The sequence below is a fragment of the Miniopterus natalensis genome, chromosome 13 (assembly GCF_054644295.1).
Source record: "Miniopterus natalensis isolate mMinNat1 chromosome 13, mMinNat1.hap1, whole genome shotgun sequence".
Lineage (NCBI taxonomy): Eukaryota > Metazoa > Chordata > Mammalia > Chiroptera > Miniopteridae > Miniopterus > Miniopterus natalensis.
The window spans coordinates 9,578,209-9,598,125 of record NC_142093.1 but is presented as its reverse complement, the minus strand read 5'-3'; the positions used below and the strand labels follow the sequence as shown (position 1 = coordinate 9,598,125).

General features: G+C 33.7%; 1 protein-coding gene across 4 annotated transcripts in view; it reads left to right on the top strand.

Moving 5' to 3' along the window:
• The window catches only part of ATAD2B (ATPase family AAA domain containing 2B), a 101,152-nt gene that overhangs the window by 48,093 nt on the left and 33,142 nt on the right, over positions 1-19,917 (top strand). For all 4 annotated transcript variants that reach the window (XM_087823388.1, XM_087823387.1, XM_087823386.1 and 1 more), the window contains 3 exons: positions 2,589-2,900; positions 5,298-5,433; positions 13,128-13,314. In XM_087823388.1, coding sequence (XP_087679514.1) covers positions 2,589-2,900; positions 5,298-5,433; positions 13,128-13,314 — 635 coding nt within the window. The remainder of the gene's footprint in view (positions 1-2,588; positions 2,901-5,297; positions 5,434-13,127; positions 13,315-19,917) is intronic.

Here is a 19,917-nt window from a genome sequence, read left to right as displayed (position 1 = left end):
TCTTTTATAGTCTATTGTTTATGATAGTACTGTGAAAATTTACTTATTTAAATAGGATCTATTATCATTGATAAGCTTAAGTTATCTTTAATAAATTAAGAATGAACATTACATTGCTGTTATGTAAATTAATAACATTATTATGTCAAGCATAAATGTTATGGGCAACATTTACTACATAAAATACCTTTTAGTGGCTTTTTTTGTTTTGCATTGTTTCTGAGATTTTTAAAATCTTTTTTTAACTTATGTTTTGCCTCCAAAATTAGGATCATATATAGTAATTTCACTAACTGTGTATATGCTTTTTAAAATTTTTTTGTTGACACTATTACAAATATCAAGTGTGGTGCCCCCCCCCCTGCATCCCCCGACACCACTTTTGTCTACCTCCATCCAGCCCCCGCCACCCCTCCCCTGGCCTCAACACTCTGTTGTCTGTGTCCATGGGCTATGTATATATGTTCTTTGGCTACTTTCTTCACTTTCTTTTATCCAACCTGCCCCCCCCTTCCCTGTGCATATACTTTCTAAGAAGAAAAAGAAAAGTAGTTGTTTATATTGTTTGAAGATGGAAGTTTATTCTTTACTTCCTCTGAAATGGCTTATTTCATTAAGTATTTATAACTGAGCTGGTGTTCTGCAGTTATTTTGTTGAACTAATTTAACAGAAATGTATGGCACAGGAAAATACTTTTTTTTTTCAGGGTTATTTACTAAGAAATAGAAAATAAAATGAGAAAGTAATGGTAAATTTTGTTATTCTGCAGAATTATTTGGGAGATTGATTGCTGTCATGTGGCAGTGTTAATCCTTAATCTGTTTATAGTTTTCGGAATTAAATTCTCACAGGTCATATTAAGTTTCCCCCTAACTCTGAGCAAATATTTCTTTAGGAATGCAATATTTTCTGTTTTTTTCAGAATCCTCATTGAAATTGTTACACAGTGATTAAGTTGTTCTAATAATAAAATTGTTTAGATTTCTTAGAAAAAAAGAAAAGCTCAATAGATGTAACTTATCCACTTTGGTAGTACAGAGTAATCTCACAGTTTTACTTTCCCAAACTGTGCAACCTTGGAGTTACTCTTCTCTTTTCATTCATTCTTTTACTCAAGAAATATTTATTGGATATTCTACTGAATGCCAGGCCAGGCATCGTTCTCTGTATTTGAGAATCCTTAGTGATCAAAACAAATACCTTTACTCTCACGGAGCTCACATTCTAGTTGGGGAAGGTGGAAATAAAGATAATAGGTAAATAATTAGATGGTGAGTGCTATGGAAAAAAGAGAGCAGGGTAAAGAGGATTTTTTTTCTGTTATTTGTAGGACTTGATTAACAGGATTATTTGCCCTACTAATAATAGAGATATAGTTTACTGTAGATGTGTGAATTACTTGCGGTTTGATTTATATGGGTTTTTCCCTTAATGTTTTTTTCCACCAGTTAGTCTAGGACCATTTCTTCTCTTCTCATGGTTTTCCTATCTAATCACCATTTTTATTTCAGGATTTAAGTGTTCAGTGAAACCATTGAGAGGTATAAAAAGATAGATAAACCTGATACCACTCTTTGAAGAGCTTAGGGTCTAATGTTCTATAACTAGTTCGAGTGGTTCCCCCTGCTGGTGTAATTGATAAAGGTGGCCAAATGCAAGTTTAATTGCTGATACAAAAAAGCAACATGGTTAGTTTGTGTTTCTTTATTTTTGTGGTAAAGACCTAGCAGTTCATGTATTTTTGTATTATTTGTTGCTCAAATGAATGAAATGACTTAAAAGCACGGGGGGGGGGGCTTTATCTGTTGTTTAACTGTTACAATAATTTAAATATGGGTAACCGATAAAACCCTTATTGATATAGCCCTCAGAATTAGATTATCAGTCATTTTAAGCTTATATATAATACACACACACACACACACACACACAGATGTATATATATATATATATAATATGTAATTTTAAAATATATGAAGTTAATGTGAAAAATTAATGGATTCTTATTCTCTTTAATACCTTTGGAACTATTAGAGATGATCACAACTTTAAAATATAACTTTTGGGATAATTAGATATTAACCTGCTTGTGAGTTGCACTCAGAGTTGGTAGTAGAATAGCTCTGTTTTTGAAGTTTCTTCTTACATACAGCTTTGTACTGCTCCATTATATGTGTTTGGAAATTAGTAATATTGGAAAAATTTATAGGTAAGTAATGTCGTAAAGACTAAACTAATGATTGGGAATATTGATGAAAGACTGAGATGAAACTATTATTTTTTTAAAACCTTTTCTGAAGAAAAGTTGTACATTATAATCAGTGGTATTGGCACAAAATACATGACTTACTTTAATATTATTAGTTCATATGTTTGTTAATTTACATATTCAAAACATTTTTAGTCTTAATGAGTAAACAATTTTATTAGGTCATTTTAAATGGTCAAATTTCATTTTGCTGATAAAATTACAAATAATTTTTGATTTTGTATTGTTTCCTTAGGTAAAGCTGTGTATATTTGCAAAACATAGTTGGTACTTGGAGGAGTGAACTTACCTGTGCTGTCCTTTTCCTTTGTGCATTAGGGTATTGTGGAGCTGATATCAAGGCCCTGTGCACGGAAGCCGCCCTGATTGCCCTGCGGAGGCGTTACCCCCAGATCTATGCTAGCAGTCATAAACTGCAGCTAGATGTTTCCTCAATAGTGCTCAGCGCCCAAGATTTTTATCATGCAATGCAGAATATTGTGCCTGCTTCCCAGCGTGCTGTCATGTCTTCGGGACATGCACTATCCCCCATCATAAGGCCACTGCTAGAAAGAAGCTTCAACAACATCCTAGCAGTCTTGCAAAAAGTGTTTCCTCATGCTGAAATTAGCCAGAGTGACAAGAAAGAAGGTACTATAATTATTTTTTCGTATTGTTAAAAGGAAATAAGTACAGGCATAATTAAATTTTGAGTTTCCTCATAAGCTTATTTGTGTGTAACTTTTTTATATTTTCCATGAATATAGAAAATATACCTTTTTCATTCACAACTGTGTATTCTAGGCCTGGCATGTTGCCTAGCAAAAACACACGAATGAATGTTTGGTTATTTGCTCTTAGGACATTCTCACTGTCTTAATGTAGGAGTGTTACAGTCTTTTGAGAAGCTGACTATAATAATGATGGCTTACATTTATTATTATAAAGCACTTAATAAATTGTCGTTTATTAATCCTCATAATAATCCTGTGGGGTAAGTATTCACTTATATAGGGTAACTCAGTAAGTTCTAGAGCTTACTCAAGCCCAGGGACCCTGACTCCAGAGCCCATGCTCTTAGCTATGGTGCTATAAAGCCCCTCTGGATTCTACTCATCAAATGTATTTTGTTGTTATGGTAGGGCAGTCTGCAGTTTGCTGTGCTAATAGAGTATACATTTTTAGTGAGGAAGTAAATTAGAACCTGGTTATAAAAGGTCATGAATTCTAGCTTCAAGATTGTAGTTTGGACCTGAAATAAAAACAGGAAGTTAACACCCTAGCTGGTTTGGCTCAGTGGTTAGAGCGTCAGCCTGTGGCCTGAAGGGTCCGGGTTTGATTCTGGCCAGGGGCATGTACTTTGGTTGCAGGCGTGGTCCCCGGCTCCAGTTGGGGCGCGTGCAGGAGGCAACCAGGTGATGTATCTCTCTCACGTAGATGTCGCTCTCTCCCCCTTCCACTCTCTCTGAAAAGCAATGGAAAAAAATGTCCTTGGGCGAGGGTTAAAAACAAACATAGAAAACCAGAAAGTCCTTCCTTTAAAAATGCATTCATTTATAGGAAAACATTAGGTTCATAAGCTAATCAGAGTAAGGCCCATGAAGTTTGAAGAGAAAGTAATGTGTTTTAATTACCTTCATTTCCCCAGTTCCTAGTACCTGATTTAGCAAGGGGTTTGTACCAAATAGAAAACTGTTCAATGAATTATATTAACATTGAAAATATATGTAGTAAAAACCATCAATATTCATTGAATTTTGCTGTTCTAAATCTATTTTTCAGAAACAATTTTTTAGGGATGGATTCTAATGAAATATCACATGGATTACTCAATTTTTAAATTAGATATGGAAGGGAATAAATATTTTATTATGTTTGAGCCAGTTACTCTGCCATAAAGCATACATTTCTTATCTCTGACTTTCATAACTGAGGATATGTACTTTTTCTTCCAGTTTTTTTAACTTAAAAAATATATATTTATTGATTTTTAGAGGAAGAAGAAGGAAGAGGGAGAGAGAGAGAAACATCAGTGTGAGAGAGTAACATCTAGTGGCTGCCTCCTGTACACCTCCTACCAGGGATTGAGCTGCAACCTGGGCATGTGCCCTGACTGGGAATCGAACCAGCAACCTTTCAGTGCATGGGATGATGCCCAACCAACTGAGCCACACTGGCCGGGGCTCCTCACATTTTTAAAAAACTCACATTCCCTTTTCAAAATCATAAAACTCTTACATTCCCCTCTGAGAGATTATGATAGCTCTCTATTGCCATTTGAAAAATTGTTACAGCATCTGTGTTTTCTTACACTTTTTTTCATAAGTATAGAGTGTACTTTAATTCAAAATTTTCTTTATATACCAGTGAAGAAGAGAAACCAAATTTTATTTGATTATTAAGAATTGTTTTTTAGTTAATTTAGATATATTATTCTGGTTTGTTTTGGTCTTTAATATTTTTCTTAGACAAGTATCCTTTCCTTGTGTATGAAATTATCACTCAAAAGATACTTATTTTTCAGGTTAACTTTTACAGTATTAGTTGTACTAAATATTTAGTTTTTAAAAGCTACTAAAATCTACATCTGCCAGCACAATTTAGTATCTTATTTTAGAGAGTATACCTTATTCCCCCTTGGCTTTTTTTTGGTGGGTGGGGGGTCAAGTGCCCTATTTATTATACCAAATATCTTAGATGAACTGTATTGGTTTTGGTCAAAATTAACTTAGAGATTTTTAGTAAGTAGTTGGGTATTTTATGAGAGTGCCATTTCTTTTCATTCTTGTAGTTAGTCAATGAAATCTCCCAAATTATATCTTATAACACTTACGCAGCCTGTAAAGGTGAAAGAATTACATTATTTCACCTGTAAATTATTCAAAACATTGCAGTGTGTTAATTTGCCTGCTCAATCCGTGTTATTTGATAGATAACTTATTAATGTCATTTGATTTTTAAACCAATTTTTCTTAAGAGCTTTTGTAGAGCACTACTTTTAAATGACTTTATAAATCTCAATCTTTGTGATTTTTTGTTTTTGAACAGATATAGATACCCTAATTTTGGATGATAGTGAAGACGAGAATGCTTTATCAATTTTTGAGACCAGCTGTCACTCAGGATCACCAAAGAAACAGTCATCAGCTGCTGCTGTACATAAATCCTACCTTCATTTTACGATGTAAGTAATTTATATCAAATTTCTTTCCATTCAGCATGTTTTTTACTACTTTATGGTTAGAATTATGGAATATTTTTACTTATGGTTCTAACCTTGAGAACTTTGATTTTCTGTTGTTTGGGCACAGTTCTGGAGCACTTACTGTGTATAATTTTTTGTGTGGTAATAAATTGGTTTATTGGTCAACTGTAAAGTTTTTTCCTAAACCAATTGTGTGATTTTTATTTAAACCAAGGTAGAAGGAAGGGTTAGCTTTAGAGAATCAACTCATGTCTCCAATTTTATTGCTTTTTATTTGAACTAAAAGGAACAGAAGTGAATTATTTACCAAGGTCTAGAGTATTTTAATTTGTAATAAGTTTCAGATGATAATTTAGGGACTGTACAGGTACTGAAGACATTTTGAATTAGAAATTGCTCAGTAATTAAACAAATAACTTTGGATTCTCCAAAATCCCATTAGTTTACACTTTCCTAACTTAGATTTTATGGTTTTTCTATTTACATTTACCTTTATCTATATTAAAGCAGCTTTTGCTGTACACTTTAATGGGTATACAATTTTAGTGCAAACCTAACTTTAAATTAAGGGACCAAATAGTTTTCAAATACTAATAGCATCATCACTTGCATTTACATAATTATCATGAGAGTTAAAGGACCATAATGCTCCAGTCAGGTAGGTCTAATTGCACTTTTATTGAAGATGTTGGATTGTGTGTTACTTATAAGTAATTTTTCTTTTGACTATTTTGAGCAAATTTAAGTCTTCAACTTGAAGTTTCTCCCATGTAGATTTTGGTAAAATGTTAATTTGATTATTTGCATTGATAACTCTTGCTTGTTTCTCATTTTTAAAAGTGAGAATAAATTACTTTCATTTACTCTTTTTTTCTTTAACAGCGAACTCGTCTATTAGAAACTTTTTTCTTTTACTCCCAGGTCATTACTTTTATGCCCTCAGGGAAGTTTTCTTAGACTATTTCAGTAATTTTACAGATCTGTTTTATTGATGGCTAAGAGAAAGCCAAAACAGTCTTTTTCCCCCCACCTCGCTAGCCTGTGTGGGGTGTGTGTGGGTGTGTGTGTGTGTGTGAGAGAGAGACAGAGAGACAGAGAGACAGAGAGACAGAGAGAGAGAAAGATTTGTTTTGACAATTTTAATTATTTGGATTTGAAATACATGATAGCAGAGCTAAGAAACTATCAAAAGATATATGTTCCAATTTTATAAGATAGCTTTATTGTCAGTAAAGTGATACAGAAAGAGATTTTGATGAGAAAACTTCACATGCAGGTTTTTTTTTTTTTTTTAATATATCTTTATTGATTTCACAGAGAGAGGAAAGGAGAGGGAGAGAGAGAGACAAAAACATCAGTGATAAGAGAGTCATTGATCGAGCCCACAGCCTGGGCATGTGCCCTGACTGGGCATTGAACCCTGATTGCCTGGATCCTAGGTTGACGCTCAACCACTGAGCCACGCCCGGCCGGGCCACATGCAATTTTGAGTTTGACTTTTTATTAAGACCTTTCTCTGCCAATGATTTAATGGGTACCACTAGTATGCCTCATTTTGTTTAGCCTTTCCAAAATTGGTTTAATTTTAGCTTTCTTTACATAAGCTTTTCTAGTTCTGATTAAAAAAAAAAATTATGTTTATTGTTGAAAATATTGCAGATTGTCTCCTTTTTTCCTCATTAACCCCTTCCACTCCCCACCCGCTCCCTGGCCCAGGCCTTCACCACACTATTGTCTGTGTCCATGGGTTATGTATTATATGCATATAAATTCTTTGGTTGATTTAATAGTGAGACAGCTATATCCTGGAATAAGCTTTTTTAGTTGTAGATGTTTTGATAAATCTCATTCATTTATTTCTTTATTTATCCACCTATTCTGCCAGTTTTTATGTGTTTACTCTATGACAGGCACTACTAGGTGCTGAAAACATAAGCACGATTAGAGTATAACGTAGTTCTTACTCTGGAGGAGTTCTTGTTATTGGGTGTGACACACATTGCAATGTGGCCGAAGTACTGTGAAATCAGAGCTAAGGAGCTAGCACTGGGGAGTCCAGGAGGGCTTCACAGGAGAAATGGCGACATTTGCTGGTTTTTTTGAGTATGAAGGAATAGGATTTAGCATCTGAAGTTCATTACAAACTAGATGTGTGGTAAATATATAAAGCTTGGGGCTTTATATATGATAATTCATATAGGTCTCTCAATAATCATATAGCTAATTTGTGGTATTGTTTTATAGACAATGAAACTGAAACACTAAGTTAAATAAATTGCCCATGATCATGCGGCTAGCAGGTGGCAGAACCAGGGTCTGTACTGTTTGTTTTCTGGGGTCATATTCCTTTTTCTTATACTATGCAGTTTCCAGGTTGATTTCTGAGCTTAATATGTAGATAGGAAAATGTATTGCTTTTCTGGGTAGGTTAGACAATAATATTTTTCACACTTTCGAAGAAATATACACTTTAGAATGTAGGCCTTTAATAAAGACTACACATGGATTTTTTTATTTTATTGGTTTGGCTTCTGGTTTGAACAACGTGTTAGCATGCCAGACCAATACAAAAAAGGTGCTAGGTGCATAGAAAGCATGACTTTAATTCTGGTCTCCAGTAACACTAGCTTGGGCATTGCTGGTGCGTTTGTTTCTGGAAATAGTTTCCTAAAACAATATTCCTAAAATTGTTTACTTAGATTTAAGATGAAATATAAGTAAAGATATTTAAGGCCTGTTAATCTGGTAGAGAACCCTTATGATGGAAAATAAGTTTTCTTTCTTACTATATATTACCATAAGGGGATTAGAAACACAGCTTTCTGAGGTTTTCCAAATGAAAATACCTTTGTTTTTCCTAATTAGAAAGATGATATACTGTGTAGAAAATTTAAGTAATAAAGAAGAGCATAAAGAAGAAAGTAAAAATTAAAGCCCAAGCATCTGAAGGTAATATTTGTTCAAGTTTTGGTGACCACACTTCTGTATACTCTCTATGCATATAGACAGACCCACATATTATTTTATATAAATTATGTCCTCCTTGTAAGGTTGTTGATATATCTTGTTATTTTATCCACTATGTTGGGAATGTTATTTCACGTCAGTATATTTAATGCCATTCTTTTAAAATAGCTGCATAGTACTTTATTTTTCAGATGTTCCTTAGTTTATATAACCTTACTGATAAAAATTGACGTTTCCAATTTTCCTCTTTTATAAACAGTGCTGTGATAGACAGATTTCTAAGTGTACATCTTTGTACGATTATCTGATTCAGAGCAAAGGGTAAATTTTAAAAACTGTGATTGCTGTGTCAAAGGGTGTATATGTTTAAAAACTTGATGCAGGTTGTTAAATTGCCTTCCAGAAAGGTGGCACCAGTTTCATTTTCATCACTAATGTATAAGAGTGGTATTTTTCTTATATCTTTGTCAATTCTGAGTACAGTTTGTCTTTTTAAATCTTTGCCAACCAGATAGATGAAAGTAACATCTTGTTTATTTGAATAGTTTGTTCATTCATTCATTCATTCATTCATTCATTCATTCATTCAGTATTCATTCATTCAGTATTAATTCATTCATTCAGAGTGCCCATCAAGTGCCTCATGTTGTCCTAGGTACCTAGAATGTGTCAGTGAGCAAAATGGGCTATGAATCCTGTTCTCATTAAGCTTAGGTTTTAGATGGAGACAGATAATAAAATAGTAAGTGTAATAGATAAATAAAATGTTAGAAGATAAGTATTATGAAAAAAATATAAAGAATGCTAAGAGGTAAGGGAATTCTTGGAGTGAGATGAGTTGTAGATATCCTTGGATATACATTTTGGTATATATTTGACATATTTGCCAAATTTAATTTTGGAAAATTGTACTTTTTCTCACTCCCACTAGTCATGAAAATGCCAATTTTACCAACAACTACTAACCAATAGTGGGTATTAAAATTAATTTTTAGTTTATCAATCTAATAGATAAAAAATCATTTTTCATTATTTTCATAATTTTTTCATCTGTTAATAACTGCCATACCTTTCTCAAGCTTAAGATCCCTCTTGAGCCTTAGACCCTGTCCAGCTTCCTATCTTCCTTTATTGTGCCATAGATATTTTATTTTAATTTTACTTATTGATTTGAGAGAGGGAGGAAGGGGAGAGGGACAGACAGACACTGATTTATTTTTCCACTTATTTATGCATTCATTGGTTGTTTCTTGTATGTTTCCTGACTGTGGATTGAACCTGCCACCTTGGCGTATTGGTACAACTAGTCCACTGAGCTACCTCGCTAGGGCTGTACCATACATCTTTTAGTATATACTGGACTGTGTCACCCTTCTCCTCCTGTGAGTCCTGTGAGCTACCATTCATTCAGTTGTCCCAGCTAGAACTGAACATCATTCTCAGCTTCCTCCTCTTTCTTTCCTTCTGTATCTGGTAATGACCAAGTCCTGACTAAGTAAGTCTCATCTCATGGTGTTCCTTCTCACCTCTCTAATACTATTGTCTAGACTGTCATTAGCATCTTATGCTTGGGTTATTTTAGCAAACCAGTAACTGGTCATATTTCTTCCTGTTTGCCTTCTTTAAAAATCCTTTCCTGCCCAGCTGGACGTGGCTGAGCGGTTGAGCATTGACCTAGGATCCAGGTGATTGGGGTTCAATTCCCGGTCAGGGCACATGCTCGGGTTGCTGGCTTGATCCCCAGTCGGGGGCGTGCAGGAGGCAGCCGATCAATGCCTCTGTCATTATTGATGTTTTTATCTCTCTCTCTCTCCCTCTCCGTTCCTCTCTGAAATCAATAAAGATATATTAAAAAAAAAAAAAAAATCCTTTCCTATACTGACATACTGGGCTAGAGTTATCTTCCAGAAACATGTATGAGATTATGTCACTTCCCCTGCTTAAGCATCTTAATGCTTTCCCCTTTGTCTTAAGTGAACGTTCCAAACTTGTAACATGATTTACAAAACCCTTCATAGCCTTTCTCCTTTCTACTTCCCTTCCCTAGCCCCCGAATACCTTTACCCGTACATTGCCCTAAAACCTTAAAAGAAGCTGCTGTATGAGCTATATCCCTTAGCCCAAAAGGCCAAGGCCTTTGTAGCCTCTGGTCCTTTGCACATCCTGTTTTTATTTCTTGGAATTCATCTTTTCTGCCTCCCATCTGTTGCATTTGTGCTTTGGTAACACTTTTCCAGAAAAGCATTCTATGAGTCTCTAATTGGGGTCTCTCATAGCACCCTACACTTAAACAGTGCTGCTTATTAAGCACACTGTGTTGTAGTAATTTGTGAGTCTCCTTTTTCTGCTAAATACCTTCAGTTATGAGCTCTGTGATAGTAGTGGTATTATTGGATAAGTAGGGCCAATGCATTCAATATCGGAAGCATTCTGCAATTGTTAAACGAATGAACATTTTAAAAAAATGTTATCTATTTGTATCTTTTTTTGAATTGTCTGCTTATATCCTGTGCCCATGAAAGTATTTTTTATTAACACTGTGCACATTAGCTCTTTATACATTGAAAACCATTTTTTGTTAATGGCAAATTCTTTTTTTTTTTTTAATTAAAAAAATATCTTTATTGATTTCAGAGAGAGGAAAGGAGAGGGAGAGAGAGAAATAGAAACATCAATGATGAGAAAGTCACTGATTGAGCCTGCAACCTGGGCATGTGCCCCCCCGGGAATTGAACCCCGATCGCCTGGATCCCAGGTCGATGCTCAACCGCTGAGCCACGCCTGGCCGGGCAATGGCAAATTCTTATTCTCATTTGGTTGTTTGCCATTTGGTTCAGCTTGTAATCTTGAGTTATAAAAGTTTAAAAATTTGTATGAATTAAATATATGAATCTTTTAGTTTTTCTTATTTGTTTCTGTGTGGGAATTCATTTTACTTATTCTTTGAAATGAGGATCTGAATCCTCCCTATTTTAAACATTTATTTTATAATTTGTCCCTCTTTTGTTTATTTTTTATGCTTATTATCTTATGTCAAATTCTTTCAGTTACTATGATTTGTTTCCTGGGTTGCCTATTATCTTCTACTGATCTGTGTTTCTTTTTTTTGGTGTATTCTACATTCTGTTTTGTTTTTCTGTTGTGTAATATGTTTCGGTATAAAGTAGGGCACATTTTAAACATCTTGCTGACTGTTCACGAGTATACACGTGTTTCTGTGTCCGAATGTTGCTGACCCATCATGAGATAACTTGTGTCTGCACTTACATTAATTTAAGTAATTTTAAACACCTTGCTGACCAAAGTAAGCTGGTCACACGGGCGAGTTCTGGCTTGAAATAGCCAGTCAGCCAGGTGTTATTAACATAGTGGTTGGGAGCCTGGGCTTTGCAATTATATGGACCTGAATAAGAATTTGAAGTCTGTCATCATCACTGAGTTTACAATCTTATACCTAACCTCTCTGAGCCTTGGTTTTTTCATCTGTTTAATAAGTGGAAACTATGTATTTCACAGAATTGTTAAGAAAGTTAAACAAGAAAGTTGTATGAAGTGCTTGTTACTAAAACAGGTTTAAATGTTGTAAAATTGGACCTAACATATTTTTCCAAAATTTCCTTGATAATTTTTTCAGATAATGTTGTGAATAAGCTTTAAATCTCCTCTCAAATTCTTTTGGGATTTTGATTTTAAATTTTAAATGTATAAGGTAAAATACTGTTATATATATTTAAGTTTAGTTAACTATAAATGCATTAGAAAGCATTGACATTTTTATAAGGTCAGGCTCACAATGTATTCTATATAGTTTCATACTTTTCTATAATATTATTTGTTTTGCCATTTGTGTTTTTGCAATTATAAATAGGATTTCCTTTTTTATATTGGTTCTTGGTGGGGTTTAGGAAATATTTTGACTTTCTAATTCCATTTTTTGTCAATGCTTTGCTGGTAAATTCTGACAATTATTAGATGATTCACTTGGACTTTCTAGTACACAATCATCCTTTACAAGTAACAGTGTTTTATTTCTTTCCATTAGTTCTATTTACTTGCTTATTGCATTGTTTAGAATTTCCTCCATTATCTTATAGATTGTATGTAAATTTGTTTTATTTATTCAAGTTTCATTAATATATTTTTGTAAATTTACCTTCTCTTGTGTAGAGCTTTAGATGTGATATTTGAGGGTAAAAACAGTTTTTATTGTCCTAGAAACAAAATATGCTGCCACTGAAAAAGTCCTGCTGTTTTTTTCTATTTTAAAAATTGTGGTTAAAAATATATAAAATTTAACATTTTAACCACTTAAAAAAAAAGTCCTACATTTTGGGTAATCTCCAGATGTACCTCCTTGTTGATGTGGGATTCTTAACATTTGACCATGGATAGTTAACAACTAAATCACACTTAATGTCTGAAGCATTTTCCAAGTTAATATATGTGGTATGATACCCATATATTTTTACTTTCTTAGAAGACGTTTTTATACTCTTACCTCTTGGTTATTAATACGGTCAAAGAGATCAACATTTTAAAATTAATTAATGAAAAGTGATTTACTGTACTTAAAAAATAAGAAAGATAGGGAAGTTCTATTAATTTGGAGTTATATTCCTTTAATGTAAATATATTGTGTAACATTTCATATTGATCTTCAGAGTGTATGGTTTCAAAATAATTATTATGTCTTACATGTATTGCAGGTCACCATATCATCAGCCAACCTCTTACAGGCCAAGATTATTGCTGTCTGGAGAACGAGGCTCAGGCCAAACCTCTCACCTTGCTCCAGCGCTTTTGCACACTCTAGAAAAATTCTCTGTGCACAGACTAGATCTCCCAGCACTTTATTCAGTTAGTGCCAAAACACCTGAAGAATCATGTGCACAGGTAGGTTTGTACTATATCAGAGCACTTCCAACTTTCTTATTGTTTATATCATGGTAGTGTTTATAGATACATTTTTTTCAAAGAACATAATATGGATATTTACTTTTTGTTGCTTATTTGTTAACATAGTATTAAGGCAGATGATCCTTCTGATGTACAACATTTTTCAAAGTGAGCTCATTGTTTTTACCATGATACTTCATTCACTTCTCAAATTTTAATATCCTGTTTCTTATATTAAAGTTTCATTAAACAGTATAGAAAGGGAGCCTCTTTTGCCTTTTTCTGACCCTCTTTTCAAAGCTACGGTTTCAGAGCTTTTCTGTACCTCTCTCTGTACTTACAGGAAAGGAAATCATACCCAATTTGAGATGTCAGGACTTAAAATTTATCTAGAAATGTGATATCAGTTTAAAAGTTACATATAATTGTATCACTAGTCAAAATGTGTTTGATATTTGATTTTCAACTACTTTATATTTGCTAGTTGTGAAGCAAAGTTCTAGTGGGGCTGTTTATATTTCTTGAGGTTTTAATATATAAGTATGAATTCATTATGTGTGTCATGTTGTAACTAGAGGTTTAGGGGAATAAGTTTTTTGAGCCAAGGGATGGTGTCTTCATTATTTCTGTATCTCTGACACAGTGCCCTGCTCAGAGGAAGTGCTCACTGAATGTTTGAGTAATGCTTCTTATAAATAAATTAGAGAGAGGAATGCCACTTTCTACTTTGATATTTATCCTACTTTTAGAGATTAGATGATTGGAGTCATCTAATCTCTAAGAACATTGCAAACAATTTTGTTTTTTTCCCCCAGTTACATTTTATGAATATTTAATACATATACTGTGTTATTGAAAACCATTCTGTGCCTTGTAGCAAGAAATATTTTTTAAACATTCTAAAAATATTTTTTAAACAGTTCATAGTGTTGATTTCATTTCTCGTTTACTTAGTTCTCTGGGTATGAACATCCTAGCAGCACTTCACTACTTAAAAAGCCCCATTTAAAGGGTTTCCCCCCAAAACCCCATGTTCTGAATAAAAACGGTATATCAGTAATTTGCTCCAAGTTTTATACATTTAATTCATTCTTGCTGTGTCTTACAATAATGGTGATTTATATGCTTGCTCATATTTTTCCTATTTAGTGAGACAAAATTATTGCAGCTTTGTATGCAAGTGAGAGAATCACTCAGTACCATTTAAAATAAGTCCAAGTGATTTACTAGGAAAATATAAATTAACATATTGACCCCAGAGGAGAGAGAACCTAAACAGACAAGACACTAGCTGTGGAAGAAGAAATAAGTGTCAAAAAAAGCACTAAATCCAGATAGTTTTACAGGTGGATTCTTTTCATCTTAAAGGATAAGATCATTTTGATGCTAGTTAAACTGTTCCAAAGCGCAGAAAAAGCAAGCAAGCTATGAAATCAACAAAAACAGCGATGATATGCCTTTGAAAGAATACAAAGAAAACTGTAGACCAATCTTACGCGGATGATGGACACTAAGTAAATATTACAAATGGAATCTAGTAGCACATCAACAGAGTAATATACCATTATTAAGGCATACACAATTGATTCAGTTAGACACTGAGAGGTAATATTGGAATGGACATATTGAAGTTATAATTATATCCCTGTAATATGATTGTATATTTGGAAAACTTATAGTAGCAACTGAAAAACTATTAGAGATGATAAGAGAATTCTATAAGATGGATACTTTCAAAGTTAATGTTTTAAAATCAATAGTGTTCTTTTATATGAATAGCAACAAGTTAGGAATAAAATGGAAGAAGAGGTCCCATTTAAAGTAGCAACTAAGTTTACCTAGGAATTAAACAGTTAATTTATAGAGCCTACAGGAAGAAATCTGAAAATTTAGTCGAGGAGGACAGTTGAAATAATGAAAGACACACTTTGTTTTTAATTGTGTACCACGATTCAGAGTGTGGACTCAACTCGAATTGCACAGATAAAAATCTCAGCTACTTTGCTTATTGGTTGTGGTAGCCTTGGACAAGTTACTTAACCTCTTTGAGCCTTAATTTTTTCATATATAAAATGAAAATAATGATACCACCTAAGTTGTGATATTTTTGCGTGGGGGATTGTTTGTGGTTATTAAAGTAAGCTTATCCAGTACACTTGGCATACAATACCCAACAAATGTTGGTAGTTCCTTTCATAGCTAATGGCCGGTCAGACTCAAAATTGGAAAGCTGTGAGTTCTTTTCTAATTTAAGTTATAAATTAAGTACAATCTCAACTATAATTCCTCTAAAATTTAAGTGGAGAAGTTAAAAAAAGGACTCTCTGTTTCCTGTAGATAATAAATATGAGCATAGCAAGGTGAATTCTAGGGATAAAAGTGTAATGAGGGAGCCCTACTGGGTTTTAAAAGCTGTAATAGAACTGGAGTAATAAAGAATTTGTACCTGTGCAGGGATAGATAGACAAAGTAATAGAACAAAAGAGAATTCACTTCGGCCTGTATAGAAATGAGAATTTAGTATCTGATGATGATGATATTTGACATCAGTAGATAGAATAGATGGATTATTTAATAAATGGTCTTGGAAAACTGGCTGGTTCAATAAGGGGAAAAAGCAAAAGCAAAACAAAACTGGATTTCCTACCTGTTTTTGTAGCCCCAAAACAAATTCTAGATTGTCAATGGAACTATTTAGGAGAATTCATTAAACTTGGGGTGAGCCCCAGGAATCTGCACTTTAAATATCCCAGGTGTTACTATTCTAGGTCTTCAGTAGATCCCACTTTGCTGATCACTGGACACTAGTTAGACATTTATTACTGAAACAATTGCCAGAGTTCACAGAGTGGCTGTGTGTGTGTGTGTGTGTGTGTGTGTGTGTGTACATGTTACTGAGTATTTCATAGTCTTCCAAAGGCTCTGGAAGGAGAATGGAAAACCCTGGTATAGCATGAAAGGTTTATGGTCGTCTCATTAAGTTCACAGTTGAGTACTGAGTTCTACAAGGCCGGAGATGTTAGTACCTGTAGTAAAGGACTTACCTGTGTTAACACTCTCAAAAATAGTGATAACTATGATTTCCCTTTTCTGACATCTTTAAGTGTATTTTTTTGCCTTTTGTATTATTTCTATTGTTGATTTAGGCAAAAAGTGATTGATGAGTGTGCTGTAATTTACCTTTTTAATTAATACAGAAGAAGTATGATTGAATTGGTACATTTATATATGGTCTGTCAAAGCTTTGGAGTTTGGGTTCTGTATGATACATATAATTTTAAATGGTTAATGAGGGTTTTTTTTAAGGTGAAAATTTTAATATTTTTCTTTCCTCAGAAATAAAATGTATCTGGAAATGCTCAGAGGAAATCCTTTTTGATTAAGTAGCATTAAGGAGCTAATAAACTTACCTATGTGTTTACTTTGGATTCTCTTGTGTTTGTGCATAAGGGTTTCTGGATTTTTCCTAGCAGTCTGTGTATACTTTGGATACTCTTGTGTTTGTGCACATGGTTTTCTGTATTTTACCGTAGTAACAATTTTTTTTGAGTTGTAAACAAATTAAATCATACCAGTCCAGAGTGTAGCACATTTACCAAAATATTTGAAGTTTTTAGGCAATGAAAATATCAGGAAAGAAATTTGGGTGATTTAATTTTCATAACAAGTTGATTTGTATTACAGCCATTATTCAGAAATTCTAGTATAGTTGTGTTTTGTAACAGGCTGATTTTTGTATGCTTGTAAAGAAACTGGGCACGTTATTTCTTCATTCCTGAATCTTCATATCCCAGACAGTGCCTTCTTTTCACAGAGATGCTCAATAAATCTTAGGTAAATAGAATATAAATGGAGAAAAACGATATATATGGAATAAAGATATCAGCAACATAGATATTTATTTTAATATTTTGTGATAGCATGGTAGAACGCATTAAATTTATTTTAATAGTGCTTTTAAATTTTTATAGAAATTGAGAATATTTTGGCCCCCAAGACTTTTCTTTTACTTATGTTTTATAAATTTAGCACATTTATAATACTAATGTGACCAGGACAAATTCTGGAAGTTTATTGATGACAAAAAGTTGTTTTCCTCTGTCTTATATAACCCCTTTTACGAAAGCAAGAGCGGTACTGACTTGGAGCTTTCTGCTTCATTCGCATTGTATTTAAATTATTTAGTTTTCAGGTTCTGAAGGAAATGGCATGGGCTGTATATTCTTAATTTAAAAAATATAATACATTTTTATGCCCTGAACATTTTAACTTGGCAGCTAAAGTACTGACTTGAAAGTTTAGCTTTTGAGATGATAAGGACTATTGTAAATATAGATGCAGTTTACATTATTAGTGTTTCCTTATATGGACACTTCTGACTTCAGTGGCCTGATTTTTGCCTTTCATCTCTTTAATATTCAGAGGGAGTAGTTTGTGATTAAAAAAAAAAAAAAGAAACAAAAATATGTTATATAAGGGACTGTGATGTCTGGGACAAGAAGAGGCCAGAAGGAAATAGAGAGTATATTGTTTAAAGAATCAAAATGAACAGTTCCCATACACTGGTGTTTGTTTCTCTTATTTGTGCAAGATGCTGGTCATGTCAGAGGTATTTTGGAACGGTTGGTTCAGTAATTTGGCCTACTGTCTTTTTTTCTCTATAACAGTTTTTCTGTTTTCTACTACATCTTGCACATCCACCAATCCAAGACACCCTGTAGGTGAGTATTTTTCTAGTTATCAAATGGCATCACTTGTTCCAGAGACAATTGCCGCTTCACTAAAACTAGGCTTTATTTTTCAACTTGGAATTATCTGGTTAATTGATTTCACAGAGTGTATCTTATTCCACAACTTTAAAAGTTACCAGCAAACTGCTGAAGAGCTGTTTTTATATTATAGAAAAATCACAATAGGATTAAAAATTTTTTCCTGAAATTATAATACTATTCTCAGAGTGTGTACTTTTTGGCTTTTCATTATGAAAACTGGAGAATTAGAGCAGGTTGAGTATGTATTTAAAGAAAGTAGGAAAGTTTATTTTAATACTCTGAGATACCATGGAGTAGAGAATTTAAAAGAAAACTGGTTTTAGTAGTGCTGTTCAGTTTTTCTAGAAATTAAAACTGTTTTTCCTCTAAAAGCTTAGGAAGAGCCCTCAACTCTATTAGAGTTGGTGATGCTTCCTGTATCTAGTTTAGCCTTGCGAATACAACACAGTGTTATTTAACCTCTGACTCGGTCAAGTTTTCATTGTCCCTTAACCTTGTGTTGCTTTGACACTTGTTGGCAGCTAGATGTTCTCAACACAGAGAAAACCTAACCTGCGAGTACTAGAATGAAAGGCAAAATTTCATTTTTTTAAAAAGGCATGGGTTTTTCATCTCTCCCTGCGCACACGGTAACTTGCATGACTGAATTAGGTGGCTAGTTTTGTGAGGTTTCTCAGTCAGCTGTATAGCTCCTTAGTCTTTTCCATATAATCGCCCTTCTTTCCTGCTGACTCTTCCTAGTTTTACCAGCACAGAGTGGGAGTTGGAAAGCAATAAAAGGAATTGTCCACAAATCATGCCCAATTCGGGTGGCATGTAATACTTTTAAAAAAAAATCAAATGCCTCACTTGCCTTTGTGCTGCTGTGTGGTTCCTTCGTTTTGCGGATATTTATGCTTGTTTTTCTCTCATGAATATTCTACAAGAACTTTGGAAAACAATAATCCTTGGATTTTCAAGATCCAGGATGAGAGGGTGCGTGTTTGCAGAAAAGGTCAAAATTTGAGTTCCTGAAGGAGCTGTGTTGTACAACTGTTCTGGATTGGTGGATATGCAAATGTTAAAGGAAGGGAAGGAGCAAATATTACTTTTGATGTGAGTGATCATAACATCTACATTTCCAACTTGGGGGAAACATTTTATTTGAGCATCTTCCATCTGGTTCATTATGAAATTGGCAGTATATTTTATTTTATACAGGAGGTTTAAAGCTGTATAAAATGCAATATTTGAAAATTTCATGCAACTGGTAGGCTTCCTCATTAAGACAAATAATTCTTTTGATTCTTAGAAATAGCTCTATTAACCCTAATCATTTTAAATATTAAATTCTTATTTCTGTATCTTGAACATTATACAGGTTAATTGAAATGTGTGTTTTAAAGTAAGGAAAAATAGAGAATTTTAGAAGTAGAATTCTTAAATTAAATTGAAGGAAGACAGATTTTTACACTTACGACTACTGTTAAAGTTCTTAAAGAGATGTCATATTAACCTGTGAGAATTTATTGATGGGCTGAGCTTTGGTTGGCATATATGTAAAGGGCAGTGGTTTTGCTTGACAGCTTACTGATAGCCAACCTATTGGTGTATGTTGGCAGAGTGCGGCTGAAGCTATGGTACGATTCTTTTTAACACCTGAGGAAACTTTATCTTGTCTTTTCTGACAGTGAGAGTGTCTCAGAGCTTTGTGTTAACATATTTATTGCTCTTTAGAGATGTGAGGGTATTTTGTGACAGTTTTGAATTGAAGATTGAATTAAGGTAATGGGAGGTGAAGAAGTGGTTCAGTGGTAGTTCATTAATTTTAAGTCTAGGGTGGTACATT